At 29.7% G+C, this 22121-nt stretch overlaps 1 protein-coding gene across 2 annotated transcripts in view; it reads left to right on the plus strand.

The window, feature by feature from the left end:
- LOC135952091 (probable phospholipid-transporting ATPase IIB) overlaps positions 1-22121 on the plus strand; it is a 44217-nt gene that overhangs the window by 16021 nt on the left and 6075 nt on the right. The window contains exons 1-3 of one of the 2 annotated variants that reach the window (XM_065501888.1): positions 15820-16294; positions 21187-21695; positions 21765-22093. In XM_065501888.1, the coding sequence (XP_065357960.1) occupies positions 16182-16294; positions 21187-21695; positions 21765-22093 (951 nt within the window). In that variant the 5' untranslated portion in view covers positions 15820-16181. Of the gene's footprint in view, positions 1-15819; positions 16295-21186; positions 21696-21764; positions 22094-22121 lie in introns of those variants that run through there. The other variant, XM_065501887.1, reaches the window with a different exon arrangement.

The following is a 22121-nucleotide window of genomic DNA, read 5'->3' on the forward strand; positions in this document are numbered from 1 at the left end:
AACACTCTGTTATTATATGAAATTTGGCTATAATATTCCTAATTTACAGTATCAATATATATTTCGGGAATAGCCGGGTACCCGGGAATGTAAATAAAAAATTACCGATTCCCGGGAATCAAAAAAAGGTCGGGAAATTAAAAACCCTTATCGCAAGTAATGTTTCGGTACAAAAATGATTTCCTTTTTCGTTCATTAACTTTGTTTCCGTGAAAAAATTCCGCTTGTTGTGAAATTTTTAGATGGAATTTTGTAAACAATAAACAGCTGTTACGAACAAAATTAACTATTGTGAATGAAAAGATCATGAGAATATCACGATAACAATTTTCCCTTCGAGGGAAATGGATATTTCATGGGAACAAAATTTCACATGTTTTTGCCTATAGAAGTGACTAAAAGAGAATAAATGACAGATATGTACCCTTCAAAATGACATATACAGCCCAATTATGAATTAAAATTCCCCGGGAGTTTTCTCCCTTTTCTCATTTTTCCTATTCAAATTCAATGGGAAAAAACTCTCGAGGAACAAACTCCCGCGGAATTTTTTATTCATAATTGGGCTGATAAGTTATTAAAAATAAAAAAAACGCGTTCAAAAAATACGCAATTTATTGTAAATCCCGCATTTTTAAGTCATACACCCAATAGTTTTATATGTTCTTGTAAAATAAAAGAAAAATTGAGCTCGTCTTGGGTACTTCCTTATATTTCAGCCAATAACGGATCGATTTTGCTGATTTTCAATATCAAAATTCTTTGATATATTGACAAGGCGGTATGTGAATTTTCATGGGGGCTTTAGAAATTATATTTCAAATAAAACACCTCTATCTATAAGTATCCAGAATATATAACTTTTTTATGACTTATAAAAATCATGTTGGATTTTCAAAATATTCTGAATATTATTTCTAAAGGGAATTCCTCGAATTAACATTTAAATTGTTTGCAAATTTAATTACATTTAAAAAAAATGTTTTTTTTAAACGTTTCTAAACGAAAACGCAGTTCTTTTTCTACACTTTTATATCTCTTTAGCTTTTTCTTCAATTCTAATACAATTTTATTGATTTTACTTGGAAACCATTGACGTTTGCCTTAAATCCCATACAATTTGTAGACGATGTACTCGTATGTATTTAAGACACAAACAAATAAATGTTTTATTTAATTGTTTTTGGAAGCAGAAACAAAAATCAAATACCAGTTTTCAACACTTAAAATGCAAAATAATAAAAAAAACACAATTTAAAATAAAAAAAATAAACAACAGCTTTACACATTTTCAAGGTCAAGACGTAGAAAAAAAAAACCAAAAACTAAAAATCATATCAGCATTTTATTTATCAACATTTATAGAAAAAAAAAAGAAACACACATAATAGATTTGAACACAAATAAAATCTAAACATGTTTTTTTAAAAAAAAAAAAAAAAAAAACATATTTTATGAGTTTAGAAATCAATGGATTCAAGCTGACTTCTAACTAAAATAAAAAAACTTAAAAACTAATTTTTATTTTAGAAAAAAACACAACCAGACGGACATTTGTTTAAAGAAATAAGAAACAAAAATCTAAAACTACCGTTGACTGCACATTACGTTTACCACTGTTATCTGTTATGTCGTTACTATGTTACGTTATAACGTTTTTTTGTTTGTTGTTTTTTTGTTTTGATTTTCTAAGCCTTGCGTGACGCTTTCAAACCACCAAACTCCAACGTTCATAAATTGTTTTTTTTTTTTATTTTTTTTGAGTAATTTTTATTACCTCAAATAAATAAAATTAGTTTAAAAACTTAGCTTACGTTAGCAGAAAATTAATGAAATTCTGTTTCATGATTTCTTGTATTTGTTTTGTTACTTAAAACCAAAAATAAAAAAATACAACAATTTATTTTCAATTTACAATTTACTTAATTTAAGCTTTACTTAATCAAACCATATACTTCATCTATTGCCCAGAAGAGGTGTTAAATATAAACAAATTTGTTTTCTTTTGAACATAACTTTGAAATTAATGAATTAAGCCTTTTTTATCGCTAAAAGTTTGTAAAAATCGCCCGTTTGTCTCTTTGCTTACTGCATTATAAGTAAACACAATGAATATGTCAAACGTTAAGTGAGAATGACAGCTAAATACAGAGTTGCCCCCTTACTGGCAGGATATTACTCGGAATTTAACGGAAATGCACAAATTTTGCCAAATAAGTAATAAATCTCTGTTAATGATCCTATTTGACTTAACTAGACTTGAAATATTAAGAGAACGGATGTTAAGCTCTATTAAATAAATATTCCAATTTCTTCAGTCAATAACATAACAAATTTTTCTTATCAAAATAGATTTTTTATACCCTTCGCCATAAGTTTGTCATTCCGTTTGTAATTTCTACATTTTTCATTTGCGACCCCACAAAGTATATATATTCTGGATCCTTATAGATAGCGAAGTCGATATAGCCATGTCCGTTTGTACGTCTGTATGTTGAAATCAACTTTCCGTAGCCCCTAAATAACTTACATACATCAATATATCGGGAATTCTTCCGGCTCGGTTGCTATTAAAAAAATTGCAAAATCGGCCCACAAATGGCTGAGATATAAACCGGGAAAACCTCTATTTTTTGCCAATTTTTTATCTATATCTGGATTACTAAGTCATTAATATAGACAATATGGATATCTAATGATAGATATTTTAAAGTCCATTGCAACGATGTATATAAAGCTATAGTAAGTTGGACCTACAATGGGTCATAATCGGGAAAAATATTTTTTAACCCGAATTTTTTTTCATAAAAATTTTTTTTTGTCATAAATTATTTTTCCAAAAAAAAAAAATTTTAAATTAAAAAAAAAAAATTGAGAAATTTTAAAAAAAAAATTTAAAAAAACTTTCTATAAAAAAATTTTGAAAAAAATAAAATTTAAATTTTGTTTACCTAAAAATATTTAAAAAAAATTATTTTTAAGTATAATTTGGTGAAGGGTATCTAGATTCGGCTTTCTTACTTGTTTTCTTCTTGGATCAGCACTGATGGAACTAGGTTATGGGAGGGTGGAAAGTGGGACTAGTGTTTGTTGACATTCGATATGAACTTTCTTGCATTGATGGTGACAGTAAAGACTTCAGCGGGAAGTTTGTTCCACATCCAATCGACCACAAAGGAATGTGTTCTTGATGAAAAACGTGTATTACGTAAAATTATGCAGCTTTCACAAACAAGTTCCCTAATTTCATTAGAACACATTCGATTATAGTACCGATAGAACAGTTAAACGCAACCCACGTTGCGTCGGTGGTCCAGCGAATTAATACTGTCACCAATAATCATCTTCTACCTCTTCTCTAAGCATTGAAGAAGCTTCCTTGTAGCCTTCCAAAAGGAAAATCTACTGGTCTACTACCTGTACTGGTCTACTACGACTCCTTTTCTATACTTGAAAAGGTCTGAAAAAAGCATGCTCTACCATCGATTTCTCTACTATGTATTAGGAATAACTTCCCAACTTCAAAACACATTATTTTGTAGTACCGTGAAACGCAACCCACATTGTGTCAGTCCTCCATCTAATCAATTGAGTTGGATACACAATATAATCACCTTCGCCCTTGTACTTTTCCAAAAGGAAAATGAATTCGTCTACTACCTGGAACATGAAACTACCAGCCTCTATTTTACCGTGTCCCACTTTCGTCGACTCATTTCCTATACTTGGTAAGGAAGTAGTCTGAAAGATGCATGCTCTACCATCGATTTCTCTACTATTTATCTGGAATAATTTCAAAACACATTCTTTCGTAGTACGAATAGAACAGTGAAACGCAACCCACATTGTGTCGGTCCTCCAGCTAATCAATTGAATTGAATACACATTATCACCAATAATCACCTTCGCCCTCTCCTCTACGCGTTCGAGAAGCTTCCTTGTACCCTTTCAAAAGGAAAATGAATTCGTCTACTACCTGGAAGATGAAACTACCAGCCTCTTCTTTGAGGTGTTTACCACTAGTCCCACTTTCGTTGACTCCTTTACTATACTTGATAAGGCAGCAGTCTGAAAGAAGCATGCTCTACCATCCATTTCTGTTCTATGTATCAGGAATAACTTCCCAACTTCAAACCACATTCTTTTGTAATACCGTGAAACGCAACCCACATTGCGTAGGTGCTCCAGCGAATCAATTGAATTGGATACACATTATCACCAATAATCATCTTCGCCATCTCCTCTACGTGTTCAAGAAGCTTCCTTGTACCCTTTCAAAAGGAAAATAAATTCGTCTACTACCTGGAAGATAAAACTACCAGGCTCTTGTTTGAGGTCCCACTTTCCTACTTCTAGTCCCACTTTCGTTGACTCCTTTTCTATACTTTGTAAGGAAGGAGTCTGAAATAAGCATGCTCTACCATCGATTTCTGTACTATGTATCAGGAATAACTTCCCAACTTCAAAACTCATTCGATTGTAATACCGATAGAACAGTGAAACGCAATCCACGTTGCGACGTTGCTCCAGCGAATCAATTGAGTTGGATATCCACTGTCACCAATAATAACCTTCGCCCTCTCCTCTACGCGTTCAAGAAGCTTCCTTATAGCCTCCCAAAAAGAAAATGAATTGGTCTACTATGTGGAAGTTTCAAGATGCTTCCTTGTAGCCTTCCAAAAGGTAAACTGAATTAGTCTACTATCTGGAATTTGAAAGTAGAGGCTTTGTTGCGTTTACCACTAGTCCCACTTTCGTCGACTCCTTTTACTATACTTGGAAAGAAAGCTGTCTGAAAGAAGCATACTCTAGGGTAGTTTCTCTGATTTCTCTACAATGTAGATCTTCATAAACTTAAGATTTTGTGTCAGTCGGTATCTTTTTGCATAGACGTACTAATGTTGCTGCGATACGAAAGTCAGTTATGGTTTCAAACAGCTTTGATAGTATCGGGATGTTGAATGCGGCTTTGATTTGTAGATTTACCAGTCCTAAAGCCACATTCGAAGGAGCCAATGATGTTTGTCTGCTAGACAGGGTAACTGGCACTCTATGATTGGTACTGGGGGGTCTTCTCTAACAGGGTATTTCGGCGTTACTTGGTTGGAAAATTGTTCTCGCTATATTCTTATCAGATATCCATTTCATAGCATTGCTGTGGCCTTTAGTCTGTTGGACTTTTTGGTCGAATTTTCGGGCATCATGTAGTCACTGCCTATAATATAAGTAGTTTTCATTGGATCAGTAAGTAGCCTAGTCAGTGTGTTGACAAGGAGATACAACTTCGAAGTGATGTATACAATCAACAGTTATTTTATACTGCTTTAGTGTTTGTGTAATTAGTGGAGATCCTCAGTATGCTTCCATTGTAATTACCGCATGCCAAAAAACAATATCTAAAGTCCAAAACAATTCTTCGAATTGTTCCTTTCCTCATGGAAAAACAATATATACAACTCACTGTCAATTCATCGAATGTATTCATTTGAGAATCCTTCTAGGGCGTTATATTTGTGTGTTGTACTGTAGGAGCTGTCATAATGAAGAAGAAGAGGAGACGGTGTCCCACCTATTCTGCCAATGCCCGGCTCTTATAAACCTGAAGGAACGCATCCTCGGAATTCCATTCCTATCATGCTTAGATGATCTATCAAGGATGAGTCTTAGACGAATCTACTGCTTCATCAGAGAATCTGGTTGGTTTAGCCTGGAAACAACGGACGTATAATAAAAACCCTGCTGTTTACCCCTTGGGTATCATAATGGGATCAGTTTTGAATGCACCCAAGTTTGTGTTAATTCAAATCACTTTCTGTAGATATAAAGATTTGAAGCATTTATACGCTTCATATTCCTTTTGTATTCTACGTTATATTAGATCATAGCTCAATTAAATCCCATTCTTTTGAAGATAAATACTCTATATTATAAATATGTTGTGAAAACCGGACCCAGGTTACAGGATAAAAACTGTTAAATAACCAATGAAATTGGAACAAAATTACGCTAACACTTTTCAGAAATAAAATGTTTAAAAGTTATGATAAAATCATGCCTTGTGTAATAAAAAAATATGTGATGATTGGTTCACAACACAGCGTCTCCAACTGCGAGTAACTTTGATATAATAGATGAGCTGACAGCGGAACAAATTTGTTTGTATTTATATTAATTTTAAACAAGGGGAACACATTATAACATTTCACAATTTTCAAACAGCCACAGAGTAGTAAAGATGTTCATGTTTTTCATTTTTTAAATGCTTATTATGAAAATTATATCTTAAATAAATAAACAAACTAAAAAAAAACATATGACCTAAAATGCGAGATTTACAATAGATGGCGTATCTTTTGAACGCGGTTTTTGTTTTTCATAGGATTCAACTTGCGAGAGATGGTTCAGAAGTGTTAATTTTGAAACGGAAGAGAAAGATCGCCCAGGCCAGTCAAACAAGTTTGAAGACCAAGAATTGAAAGCATTACTACATGAAGATTGTTGTCAAACTCAACAAGAGCTTGCAAAATCATTGGGAGCTTACTCAATCATCAATTTGAAAACATTTGCAAGTAGCTGGATTCATCCAAAAGCTGGAAATAGGGCGTTATAAAAGAAAATCAACGAATTTTGGAAGAATCCTCCGGTGACACCCCAGAGGTAATTTGTATGCAGCCTGTGACGGTCCATAAGTTGTCAAGACAAAGTTGTCTTAGCTAAAGCACTAACAATTTTGTAACATGAAGCAATAATACTAATAAATAGTGACTATACCTGATCATTTTTATCTCGACTACCATTTTGACGTTAATCATGACAAAAATTTATCTGGTAGAGACATAGGGTTAATAAAAAGTGATGCCAAGTTAGTGTATATTTAAAGTGCAAGAAATAACGTTACTGTTTTTAGTGAAATCATGATAAGTGGTTTAAAAAGATTAATTCAATGTCACTACTCAAACAGCTGGATTCATCAAAAAGCAGGAAGATTGGGCGTTATAAAAGAAAATCATAGAATTTTGAATGACTAATCCGGTGACATCCCAGAGGTAATTTGTAGTTGTCAATACAAAGTTGTCTGAGCTAAAGCACTAACAATTTTGTAACATGAAGCAATGATAATTTTTATCTCGACTACCATTTTGACGTTTATCATGACAAAAATTTATCAGGTAGAGACATAGGGTTAATACAAAGTGATGCCAAGTTAGCGCATATTTAAAGTGCAAGAAATAACGTTCCTGTTTTTAGTGAAATCATGATAAGTGGTTTAAATTGATTAATTTAATGTCACTATTTTAAAGAGGCCAATTAATTAACTTATAAAAGAAATACCATTTGTTTTAAAATATAAGAAAGTGTTTTGGAAGTCATTGTCTTCAAAACCAAACTAATTTATTTATAATTTTTAGCAGATTTGAAATTTTTTTTAGGCAATACTTTTAGCGAAACTATAATTATAACACAGTACATGTGTTCTTGCAAGATTTTTGTTTTGTTTTCAATTAAGCATTATTGGAAAAACAAATTTTGTTTTAACTTAATGGTCGAATTGGTCTGGTTAGTTTTCTGTTTGTTTCATTTGTGTATTTGAGTGGCGAGTGGCTGGTATATTTTTAAATTCTAAATACGAAAATCTGAACAAAAAAAACACTATAATTGTGTTTATTGATTTTCAAAGACAATTACATTTTCAAATTTGTAAGCTTTTAGTTTTCTTTTTATGTCTGTCTGTCTGTCCGTTCGTCTGGCTGTCTTGTGCTTATTTTGAAAGAAAAATTTTATTTTCATTTTCATATTGTACAAGGGATTTTAATTAGCTAAATTTGAAAATAAAACACATGATTTTGAATTTGTTTAGACAGTTTCTACAAAGAGTCTAGTGTTGTATTTAAATATTAAAACAAAAGCAAATAGCTAAAGTAGACATTAATTTAAAGAACTGTCTGGCTGTTGTATGTTTGAATGGGATTTTCAAGCGTATTTTTAAATAGCATTTTTACATGTTCTACATACATTTTCTTGGAAAATTTATAGATTATTTTAGATGTTTTAGTTTTTTTCTTCTTTTTTTTCGTTAGAAAGTTTTCTATTTTTTGTTTTTGTCTGTTTTTATTTTTTATCTATTAGTTTGAGACATGAAATATGTATGTGACTTTCTTGGTTTTGGGTTGTTGTCTCTTTAAATATTTTGCAACATTTGTTTCATTTCAATTTATTTTGTGTGTAATATTGTATAGTGCAGAATTTCTTTTGGAATAATAATAGTTTCAGGGCTGTTTTTTTAGCTTTCCATGTAATACCTTAAATACTTTTACAAATACTTATTTCATTTGGAAACAATTATTCCACCCATATTGTTTTTTTTTTTGTCGTTGTCAAGTTAAAGAGTGTAAGTACTTTGTTTATGACTCAAACCGCACCTTTTTTTGAAGAAATAACAATTATAAATTATAGTCAAATATATTTATTTGAGTCATTTCTGTTTCACATTTATTGCAGTAGTCCATTGGGTTGTGGTATTATTTGTCTAGAAATGGGTAATAAAATTAGGTTAGTTATTAGAATATCACTAAAGGAACAAGGAATTTGTTTTATGAGAAATATAAAAGCTAAAAATAAGAGAAATTTAAAGAATTTTAATAAATTTTTACAATAATCCTTGAAAAGGTTACAACGTGGGTGAAAAATCTTTATTAAACCCATAACCACAGCTGAGATAACGTTTGTACTTGAAGTAAAAGCAGGGTTTTTTAAAAGTCCCCACCGCAATACATTTGATAATTTTTTGTCGCACAATAAGTAAAGGGTCTTTCCTTAAGTTCTTCCTATCTTAATTTAAATTTAAATAAATCAAAGTTTATGTGATTTATCATCGAAATTTGTTATTCGTTTGAAAGTCCTTTCGATATGAATACATATGGAATATAACATTTTGCAAATGTCCGCCGCGGCTTTGGCACCCAGCGCAAATGTCAAAATCTCCATGACAAATTCGTCTAACTTCCTCCATTATGTAGCATTTGTTTTTCATCGGTATGTTTTTCGGGTAGTTGAAGCATAAATTTCGTCTAGGCCACCTTCATCTTCAGATCCATATTCGATTCCTTCTCAATTCTAGAAAAAACTTCAGTTGGAAATCGCTCTCTTCTTTCGTAGATTTAGTGACGTTCATTGTCATTCTGCAAAGTCGTACAAGTTTTGCAACAATCCCATATTTAGACATGATTTCAAACAGTTTTTCTATTAAAGGAGTATCGAAGGCGATTAAGAAGGACCCTAGAATTGCAGTATCGGATTGTATATTATCTACTTTGGAGTTACGCAAGAACTTTACAGTCTTTATACCTGAAAGGGATCTGAGGGCAGAACAAACTTCATCCTTCTTCTCAGGATAATGTCAATCAGGTGTGGTGGTTCCAAAAAGGTCAATGGGGACGCAAGGGCCGGACTGCTTTACATCTTTGAATTAACTCGGTGAGCACAATGATCTGACATTGTTCTGGGTACCTGAAAGACTCGCGGAGAACTAACAGGTCGATTTCTTGGCCAATAGAGGCGTCCGACCCACTTTCATTCTTTCTTTGGCATCCCGTGTTAATACTCTACAGAAAGAGTTCAATTTTGGCGACGATCAGAGCGAAATGGCTCGGAACGACCTGATGCTTTTTGTCTACCATCTAACAAGATAAATGGTTTCATACGTAGCCTGAACCTGTAATGATAATCGAAGGCAAATTGATTTTCGTGCGATGTTTCCAAGATTTGTGGGAGTGAGAAAATGTTATGGATTTGTTGGGCATAATTTCATCAGGTTTGAGTATCTACAACGAGATTTGGGGATGCGGAGGATGTTCTGTCTTTTTTTGCGTACCCGACATAACACGATGGGTTTCCAAGCAGAAGCCATGCTTTCCTTCTTCCAAATTATTCAGACTTGCTTACGCATGCACTTTATCAGCTGATTATTTTTAAGTCGGTAATTTTGGTTAAGTGGTGGATATATTCTACATAATTGTCTATGAATAATTGTGGGTTGCTTTCTGCAGCATCTTTGGTGTCGTTTCTGTTATCGTAATGCACTATCTCCTCGTCAGTGACGTAATAATGTGACTTTTTCATGTTGAAAATCTGGCGGTCTATAAAGATCTGAAAGAGCACAAGATCAACTCAAAGCTGATAAGAGAATATTGAAGGGGCAGAGGGAACACTAGCAAGTACGACTGTGTTGGGTAACAGGAATGTTGAGGGCAGCGAGATATTGGTAAGTTTGCTCTCAGGCAAGTTTGAGTTTCCATTGTTTGTCAATACCATAATTATGAAATAATCAAAAAATTGTTTGTTAATATAAGTAAGTAACCGTATATATTAATAAAATACTAAAAGCATAAAAATATCATAAAATTTTTTGGAATATTAGGAAAAGTTTCCATTGTTTATTTTATATTTCAGTTTTGGATAAGTTGTACTTTATCCGAAAGATATATCCAGCCAGTTAAAAATTAAATTCAGAACTGTACAACGGCATTCAAAACACCATAGTGCTAAAACTCCCATCACTGGTGGCAGAGATTAACCGTTAAATTGACAAATGCTACTTAAACAAATTTGGTAACACTTTTTTACAAAAATGTCTCCTTTGATCAGGGTTGCCATATTCTTTGTAGAAGAAAATTGTCAGAAACATTATTATTGATATTTTGATTAGAAATTAACGAATTTGATGCCATTTTATAATATTATTAGGTCAGTATCTCATTGAAAGCTTATTTTCCCTTGATAATCAATAAATTTATATTTTTTTATTTAAAAATGTTGAAATGTTGTTTATAAATATATAGCTTTATTCTTCTTCCAGTGACTAAGGTTATATTCCTCTTATAAATAGCATTTATGCATATGAAATCTATAAACAAAATAAAAGTGAAAAATTAAAAACATAACCCCACCTTTAAGGGCGGACATTCACCACAATCATGTCACTCATCTACCCCCTCCCCCCATTAGGTTAACAATACATGCAATAATTTATTATCAATATCTTTGCATTCTCGCACACATGCTCATGCCATTCATTCGTTCCTATTCATGTCAATTAGAAGACAACCTTCATTAATGGAGGTTAAAAATGCAACAACTTGTTGCCTCTACGTACTTACTTTTTTTGTATTATTTCTTTTTCTGTTAGATTAAATAGAAAGTTTCATATAAACCACCATCCACCCCACTTTTGTCATTAAAGTACCTTGTTTTCGTGTGAGTTCATACCATAAATAAGTTTATTTATAGTATAATAAAGACGATGGATGTATGATTGTTTGGTTGGAATGGGATGGTTGATGGTTGATGATAATGAAGAAGTACATACTCGTAGTAAGGGCTATAGTACTAATTTTATTTGAATTTTTCCATGCGTTACAAGTATTAAGCTCTAGTTTCGCTTTGCAATGAAAAATTTTAACAATAAAATACTATTTAAAGTAGAGAAAAACGGTAAGTTTTTTTTTCATTTTACTGTACATGTACTGTATGTTTATAAACAAAGACAAAAGGTAATTTGCAATTGTTGTAGAATATTAATTTTATGAATGACATTTGACAGACAAAGACAACGTTATCAGTTGGGAAACAGTAAACAGCTGAAATAATTTGCTTTAAAGTATATTGTTGTTTGAAAATTTATTTGTTTTTAAAGTCTAATATTTAGCTATAATGATTTTGTAGAAATTTTTAGCAAAATATGCATTATGAATTTAAAAATATTTCTATCAATCGCATCAGTTAGAAATTCCATCACTGGTGTCAGAGAAGAAACCGTTAATTTGACAAATGCCACCTAAACAAATTTGGTAACACTGTTTTACAAAAATGTCTGCTTCGATCGGAAAACCAGTTAAATTTTGAAAGAAAATTAACAATTTTCACTAATTTGGTTGACAATACAATGGAAACTTTTCCAAACATATAACTAATAGGAATTTCCCACCTATTAACTGAAAGGGCAACACTGCTCCTGTCAACAGGAATCCGTCAGGTGACAAAATGACGCAGCTTGGCTCGGAATCCATATGTTGCCAACATTGCAAGCAGTTAAATATAGATTGCTGAATGCAATTCGTAATAATTTAATATTGTTATGAAATTGCAAGAAAATAGGGTTTAAAAAGTGCTACATAAATCATGTGCATTCCCCAAGAACTATTCTTTAAATATGGTAACCCCAACCAAAATGTCATTTGTTTGTTATTGCATAAACAGTAGTGCCAAGTTGGGCGATACAAAAATAACAGTTCTATCGCTAAAATCCTAAGATAATTCATTTTGAACTCTTTAAAACCTTAAAATCTAAAAAGTAATAGAAACATAGCAACAAATAAGTGGGTTTTTTAATAAAGTTTGTAATTTACGTTATAAAATTGTTATTTTCTGCCCATAAAGTCATATATTGTAAAAACAATTTCCCTTTCCTTGTGTAGTAGTATCTGTGCCTTATTAAAGACTTTATTAAATTATCCTTAGCCCTATTTTCTCAATCTCTGATTATCGTTTATTATTTTAGTATGAGAACTGTCAGTATATCGTCACGATAAAAAATAACCAGAGATTGAGAAAATGGAGGTTAGTCAGTCAGTTTAACACGCATTAAAGTATTAGATCAATAAGAGTGAAACTAGCACTCACTCCAACTCTAACATTCTTCTGAGTTACCAACATTTAAATAAACCATAATTTGCATATGTATTTCTAATACTTTACCGTGTAGATTTGTGATTCACAATCATTTAAATGACTTCCATAATGAAAAGGGTGAATGACTTGATTTGTTTTGGAATTTTCAAGCATAAAAGAAATCTTTGTTGTTTCAATCATTTCATGTTAACACGGAAATCTATAACTGACTCTCAAACTCAGTTTCAGTTATACAAAACAATCCTTACTTTATGTGTTTAAGACAACTGTTGATTTGTTTAATGGAGAATTATGAGTCACACAAAGTAAAAAATGTGTATATTGAATACATTTTGAAAGTAGGTTATTTATAAGTATTTAAAAGTGTCCGTACCTACTATAAGTATGAATTTTTTTAATATTTGAAATTTATATTATTGTCACATCAAAAGCAAACGTTTAACAAATGAAAATAATTAAAAAAAAATATATAAATAAACAAAAAATGATGACGCAAATCAAATTTTTATTTTAAATACAAAGTAAATTTTTATTTACAAAATAAAAATAAACAAATGGCATTTGAATCTGAAAAAAAATAATTCTTCAAAATAAGAAATATTTTGTTTTCTTAAAGAATTCTTTATTTAAATATATATTTAGAAAAGTGAAAGCGAATTGCTTTAAATATTAAGTATTTTTATTTATCTTAAGCAAAATGTTTGAGCTGACATCATGACAACTCAAGTGTGACATCAAAAGTGTTAGACAAATTGGCATTTTGTGGGGCATTTAAAAAACAAACATTAAACACTAATCTTTCAAACAAATTATTGTTTATTTTTTATAATTATAGCCATATATAACACAAACACAATATTACGTGAGTTAAATTTTAATTATCAACTAGAATATAGTTAAACAAAATGATTTATCAAAACATTTATAAATTCCCTCTATTGTTTGCATTAAATGTTGTAGCTGTGTACTTGCATATTAAAATACCCTTATATTTAAACATTTCTTAACTAAAGTGCTAATTTTGTAGTTTTGTTATGATCGCCTAAACAAAATTATTTTAGTCTATGGTTGTCTTAGCAGCTTACAGAAAACTTGTGGTAGTAATAATCTTAAATTCTAAAGAAAATGTATGCATACACAATTAACACCACATTCATTGATATGCAAACATTGCTACCTCATAAAAAATACAACAAAACTACTATATAAAATTCATTTATACCACCACCTCTACTATAATCTTAACAAACATTAGCTTTGCAATCCCCCCACTTCTGAAGCCCTTTTATCATATTGCCAGCAAACAATAAAATAACATGAGTAGAAAACGTATTAACAATAGAGTGACATGCAAACACATGTATGCCATACATTTCCCCCATTAGAGAGTGAATTAAATTTAAATGTTCGGTAAAGGAAATAATCATTTCGTTAAAGAGTTTTAATTACAAAGATTTTATAATTTAAACAGGTTTCATTTATAGTTGTAGGCAATCTATCAGCTTTAAAACTCTTTAATAACGGTAATGATTTGTTGACAATCACTAGTAATAAATCTTAAACTTGGCAGCACTAATATAAGAAAATGCACCAGTAACGGTAAATTGTTTGTTTATATTTGTCTCTGCTCTTTCAAGTAATACTCACTCAGCAGCCATTTTGCACAAATAACGGTAAACCAATTGTTTACATTTTTAAGCCAAGGGTTACCAACTAAATATATACTATTTTTAGCTTATAATTTAGTTTCGTTGAATCAATATTATATAGTATTATTCTCTTTTAGTTTATTATTTTTATTTCCAATTTAAATAATTACACCAAACGAAATAACCTTTTCCTTAAGCCAATTGTAATAATTATTTTTATTTTTTTGCTTTACTTTTATATATTATCTAGGGTATTTTTTCATAAGTTTATTTATACTGGGTCGTATGTATCTTCTTTTGTTTTTTGTTTTTAGTTTCTTGTATCTTGTAGTTTTTTTCTTCGTAACTTTGATCTTATTGTTTATGTCTGTATATACATAGTTTTTTCTCTTTTTTTGTTTTTACTATATTTTTATTATTTACATAAATATACGTTTACTTTTCTTTGCCTTAAAGTTTCTTTTATTTATATACTTTTATTTGAATTTGTTTTATTTTATTAGTATTTTTTTGGTCTGTTGTTTTTCATTTTTGTTTAGTACATTTATATTTGCTTATTTGATTAGTGTGTGGCTGTAAATTGAGTTTAAGGCTTAATATTTGAAGACCTGATGTTCTAAAAGGCAAAATAAAAATGGAACTTAAAAATAATCTTACAGAGAAAGAAAAACATTTCCTGTTTTTTTATAAGAATATTTTTTTTAGCCTTTTTACAAATTTGTTTGAGTCCCAAAATGTGATAAATAAAAAATATATTCACAATTTTTTTTTTGACAATCATCACAAATAATCTGTAAAAGTAATTTAAATTTACAAAAAAAAAATTGCCATCAAATCTAAATTTTTTATAAAATTTTATTGTCAATTTGTGATAATCTCACACACTATTATTTTATTAAAAAACGGCTACAAACTACATATTATAAAAGATTTATGTTGTAACTTTTATTCTGAAAATTTATAGGTATTTTGTGAACATTTTTTTGTTATGAAACAAAAATATTTTTTTATATAAACAATTAATAGCAAAATATCTCAAGAAATTTGTCACAAATTTGATAAAATAGATATATATTGTGTTAAATATTTTATTGTCCTAAGTTTGTCACAAAATCAAAATTTAAACCTGATATTTCTTTATTTGTCACAAAAAATTGTTTTATATATAAGAATTTTATGACAAAATAATTCTCAATATTTTTTAAAAATGTATTATTGTATTGTATTATTTTTTTTCTGCAACATTACTTTTTTTAAATAATAATATTCAAATTCCCTTTTAAACGTTACTTTTCAACCTTTTAAACTGGCAACTTTGTTTTTTAATCATTAAAACAAGTGGCAGCACTTGTGTGCCACTTGTTTTGTTACCTAAACAACCCTGTTTTAATATTGATTTTCTACAGAGAGTGTGAGAGAGAGAGAAAAAAACACAAGAAAAGTGATGCCCATAAATCAATGCAAAAAAATTTTTGTAGACGAAGTTTATTTAACAAATCATTACAAACAAGAAACAACACAGTGTTTTTGTGAAAATAATTATAAAAAGCTAATAAATTAACAAAATTATGCACATAAAACAAGTGAAGAAAGTTATCTATTCAAATAATGCATAAAAATATAAAATTTTTGCTTACAAACGTGTAAAAAAACGAAAAATTCCCATGTCTAGAAAATAAACTACAACGACGACAAAGAAGAAAACTTTCCTTTGTGTGTCTCAGACAAGAAAAAAAACATAGATTCTAGTTGCTACAGAGTCTCAAGAAAAGTTACATTAAACTTTCAAGAAAACGAGATAAATAAAAACTAAATAAATTGTGTGAATTAATAGAAACTTTTTCCATGGCAAAAATGAATATGGATGACGTTTCATCACAAAATTCTGCTACGACTCCCATAGTCCGTGAGAATATACCCCTGATTAATCGACCAAAACGACGGTGGTACCTATTTAGGTGATTCACTTTTCATTTTTATTACGAATTTTTTTTTTAAATTTAATTTTATATGCATATTTTTACAACAATAAGTAAAGAGAGAATTGTTTATCATATTTGGATTGTTGTTTAATTAAGTTGTTGGAAATATATATATACAGATATAAATTGTTTTTGTAGTTGAAACCAGTCATATAACTATTGTTGTTGTTTTACATATACACAAAACAAATAAGTGAGCTGCAGAGGTATGAAAGAAAAACAAACACCCCCGCTGTCTTCTCTGGAATGTTATCATTTTTTATATGCTGAGTGTGGCTCTTTCTCTGTGTATCTCTCTATTAGTGGTTTGACAATTATTATTTTTTTTTTGCATTTTTTAATAAATTTAAATAATTTTTAATTAAATTTATTTTATTTTTTTGCAATTTTGTTGTGTTTTATATTCTTTAATTTAGTTTTCTTTATATGTTAGTATGTATACATTATTTGCTATTGCGTGTTTTTCTGCAATTAATTTGTAATCATATGGTCTTGTTTTTATTGTGACCTCCATGTTTGGAGCCAGCCCATCATCTAAATATTTACTTGCCTTTTACAGCTGTATGGCCTATAAAAACTATACAATTATTTTCTTATTGATTTTTTAAAGTTTAAAATATATAATTTATAATTGATGGTAAATTATTATGTATAATGTGTTGGAATTTAACTTAATTACAATTATAGAGGAATGCTTGTCATGTAAATAAAATAATAATCTACGTTTACAATAACTGAATAATTTAACAAATAGGTATATTTCTAACATAAATTCACATTTACTAGTTTTTCTATAACAATAAAGTAAGTTTCAAGATTACATTTTAACAAAAATACATTTATAGAATGTGTTTGTTTATACTTCTTAGCATTGACCGTACTGGTTGTATAAAATTTGACAAGGAACACTTAAACTGCTCGAGACAGAAATGTAATACCTACCAACTTTTCTCTTTTCGAATGAATTCAAATACAAGATTTGTAAGACTGCCGAAGCGAAAGAGACTAGACCCCAAAGAACGCATTTAAGACAGTAAAGTTTGACTGTGGCAATATTCTGGTGTGGGTAGCAGTATGGGTCCAATTCACAGTATAAAATATATTCAGCCCAATTTTACGCGAGTTTTTCCCGCGTAAAAAACTGGGAAAAGGGAAAAAACTCTCGAGGAATTTTACTTATGGCCTCAATATTATACCACGAAGGAAGCTTTATCAAAATATTTCGAAGCAGAAATATTGAATCTTCAATTGGTTCAATGAATGGTCGCTGTAAAGCAATAATAGTTACAACAGATGTACCACAAAATACAGAGTCATTAGAAGGTCCAGACAATTTTGTAAAAATAAAACCTAAGTTTCCATTGATTGGTCAATACCATAATAAATATTATTTGGTTTAGGTTCGGTTGCTATTAAACATCTAGAAAATTGAACCACAAATGGCAGAGATATAAGCAAAATACCACGACTACCACAAAATTGTTTTCACTAATAAATTTAAAAAAATTCAAAAAGAAACTTTTGTCATAATTTTTTTTTAAATTAAAGAGAAAAAAAATAAAAAAAAATTATTTTTCAAAATTTAATTTTGTAGATATATATTTAAAATTTTTAGAAACATTGTTTAACCAAAATTTTTTTAATCAAAAATTTTTTGAAAATTGTTTTCAATATTTTTCTCAAATCAAATATTTTTCCACAAACATATTTTAACTAAATTATTTTTTTCTCCATAATTGTTTACCCTTTACTTTAAATTTCAACTCTTATTTGAACATTTGGAAAAGATTCCATTGTATTGTCAACTTCAATATTATGAAAAACGGTTATAACGTATGGTGAATAAAATACGAACAAGTAAACACTCTATTTAAAAATGACACATGACATTAACAAAAAAATTACATACGGTAAATTCAAGAGTACTGTCTTTTTATTTATCAAACATAAAATTGTTCGGATCAATTTAATATTTGTTTCGAAAATGGCACTAAACGAACTGAACCGTCGAAAATTAATTGTTAAATTTTGTGAAGAAAACCCAAATAAAACCAAAAATGAAATTTTTTGGCACTTTAAGGACATGGGATTCCAAAAAACCTTTATCTACAAGACAGTAAACCTATATGAGAACAATATGCCAATTGAAAGAAAAAGTGGATCTGGTCGAAAATACAGTTTACAAGACTCCAAACTACGCTCTAAATTAAAAAATGAAGTATTAGGTGCCAGTGCAAAATCATATCGTCAATTGGGTAGGAAATATAATTGTGACAAAAACACAATTAAGAAATATTTAGAATCCATGGGAGTACAGAAAAGGAAGAAAAGAACAGCACCATTTACCACCGAAGCTCAACAAAAGGTAATTAAACACAGACTACGCGAGCTTTCCAGAAATTACTTTTCTTGCTCATCAGAGTACAAATGTGTAATGGACGACGAGATATATTTTACCGTTGAAGGAAATGAATGGCAACCAAAACATTATTTTGAGTCTTCTAGTCACGCCGCCACCGAAAAAGTTAAATTTATTCGTAAGACAAAGTTCCCAGGAAAAGTTTTGTTATGGTTAGCCATAAGTGAAAGTGGTATCAGTGAACCAGTTTTTTTTAAAGGTGGATTAGCTGTGAATGCCCAAGTTTACAATGAAAAATGTGTGCCAGCACTTAAAAATTTTATCGAAAAATATCATCGAAAACAAAAAATTATTTTTTGGCCAGATTTGGCGTCCTCTCACTATGCGAAATCCACAATAGGAAACTTGAAAAATAAAAAAATAGAATTTGTCCCAAAGGAAATGAACCCTCCAAATGTTCCACAATTGCGACCTATTGAAACTTTGTGGCTAATTTGAAACGAAAAGTTTATGAATGAGGATACAGAGCCAAAAATGTTGATTCCCTAATTCTGAAAATAAAAAAGGAGCTGAAAAGTATAAATACAGAAGAATTCAGGCTTCAATGAGTTATCTTCCCAAAAAAATAAGAAAAGCAAATCGCGAAGCAGCTAATTTTTTTTGTAAATATACTTTAGTATGTAAGCTTAAATATTAATTACAATTTGAATTTTAATAAATTTTTTTTCAACTGTTTTCGTTAATTTTATATTTGTTCGTATTTCTTTCACCATACGTTAAATTTAAAATATTTTCTAAGGAATAAATAAGGAATAATCCAAAATGAACATATAAATGTATTTATTTAAATGTTCATTTTGGATTAGTTTCCGAAAATTGGAAATAAAATTTAATTTTCTGTAGATCAATTAAAGTTTTCGATAATTTTCTCTAAAATATTTAATGTTGTCGATAAGATTAATGAAAAATTTAAAGTTATCGATAAATTTCTTAAGAAAAATTTAAAGTTATCGATTATTTTCTATAGAAAATTTAAAGTTATTGAGAATTTTCAATATAAAATTTTAAGTTTCCATTATTTTCTTTAGAAAATATAAAGTTATTGAACACTTTATGGTTATCGATAACGTTCTACAGACGATTGAAAGTTTTCGAAAATTTTCTATAAAAGATTGAAAGTTATCGATAATTTTCTTAAGAAATTTTAAATATATCGATAACTTTTTATTGAAAATTTAAAGTTATTGAGAATTAAATTATATATAGGGATAATATTCTATGTAAAATTTAAAGTTTTCGATACCATTATATACAAATTGCAAATTTTCGATATCTTTCTATAGAATATTGATTGTTATCGTTAAGATTTAAATAGAAAATTGAAAGCTTTCGATAACATTCTATAGAAACTTTAAGATTCAGATAACTTTCTACAGAAAATTTCTTTAGATAAATAAATTAATTCGTTAATTTTCCATATAAAACAAAGTTATCGATAACTTTCATTACAAAAAAGTTATCAATAACATTCTTTAGAAAACTTGAAATTATCGATAACTTTTAAGTTATCGATAATTTTCTATGGAAAGTTGAAAGTTATCGAAAATTTTATTAGGAAAGTTATCGATAACTTTTTGTATAAAATTTAAAGTTATCGATAACATTCAACAAATATAGTAATCGATGACTTTCTATAGAAAATTTTACTTTTTCAATAACTTTCTGAAGATATTTCTGTTAAAAGTATAATTTAATTTATTTATTTTTTTTATAATCGAACCAAATGATTAAAGAAATTTCTTATATGAAATCGTTATATCGATAGAAAATCTTTACTGATAATTTTCAATAGAAAATTCAAATTTATCAATATATTTCTTAATTATTCTGACAATTGCATCTGTTTGTTACAGCTTCATGGAAACTTTAACAAGCATTTTATTATTCCTTTACAACGCCATCACTTTTTCTCTATTTATAAAATTGTTGCATTTTACATCCTTCTCTCTCCATTTACCACCTCCTTCAAACTGACACTTTTAAGGATTTTCAAGGTTTTTGTTTTTGCATTTTTATGCAAATAAATATTAATTTCATTCAAAGGTTGACAATATTCAGGGTCACATGATGTAAGAAAATATTGTTTTCTTTATATTTTGTTTTTGTAGGAAAACAGCCATATGTTTAAAGTTGGGTGGCATCCAAAAATGGAAGAAAACTAAAGCAATAATAGTAAATAAATAAGCAATAATAATAAACAAAGAAACTGGGGTATAAGGTTATCATATGCAATAATAAAAAACATTAATAAAACTATAAATAAATCACATAATAACTTAAGAGGATAAGAAAGAATTTACTAAAAAGTTTGATTTTGTAAAAAAAAAAATAATTTAAATTCATTTGTTTGAAGTGATTAGTTTGCTATATAAACATTTAAAAATACCTTTTGATTATGATCTTTAAAATCTATTTATTAAAATAATCCTCATTTTTCCATTCTTTTCAGTTGCTGGCGAAAATGGTTTTCAGCCCGTGAACTACGCGCTCGCACCGTTCACCTGGGACGTGCCACAAACGAAAAATTCCCACCGAACGAGATACGCAATCAAAAGTACAATTTCATAACGTTCCTGCCTTTGGTACTCTTCGAACAGTTTAGATTCTTTTTGAATTTATATTTTCTATTGATGGCTCTGTCACAGTTTATACCCGACATACGTATCGGCTACCCCTACACCTATTGGGGTCCGCTGGGCTTTGTCCTAACAGTCACAATATGTCGTGAGGCCATCGATGATTATCGTCGTCATCAAAGGGATCGTGAGGTGAATTCACAAAAATACAAACGTCTGATTGTGTCCGAGTCGAGAGGTTATGAAATGGTGCCCTCTTCCAAAATCAAAGTGGGTGATATTATAATAGTGGAGAAGAATGAGAGAGTGCCGGCCGATTTGGTTTTAATAAGAACCAGTGATAAGAGTGGTTCAGTGTTTGTGCGTACCGATCAATTGGATGGTATGTTTATAATTCGCCTTCAAATTTAATATTTTGGCTATAATATTTTTTAATCTCATTATTATCTAGGTGAAACTGATTGGAAATTGCGTTTAGCTGTACCCTCTACCCAAAAATTGAACAAAGATTCCGATTTATTTAACATAGATGCCAGTGTTTACATAGAAAAGCCTCAAAATGATATACACTCTTTCATAGGCACTTTTTCCATGACCGATGGCAGCGAGGAGACTGGTTTAAATGTGGAGAATACTTTGTGGGCCAATACAGTAGTGGCTGCTGGTACTGCCACTGGTGTTGTCATCTACACTGGCTGTGAAACACGCAGTGTTATGAATAATTCCCAGCCTAGATCCAAAGTGGGTCTTTTGGATATGGAAATTAATGGTTTAACTAAAGTAAGTTTTTAAAAAATGGAATTTTAAT

Source organism: Calliphora vicina, chromosome 2 (genome assembly GCF_958450345.1).
Source record: "Calliphora vicina chromosome 2, idCalVici1.1, whole genome shotgun sequence".
NCBI classification, from domain to species: domain Eukaryota; kingdom Metazoa; phylum Arthropoda; class Insecta; order Diptera; family Calliphoridae; genus Calliphora; species Calliphora vicina.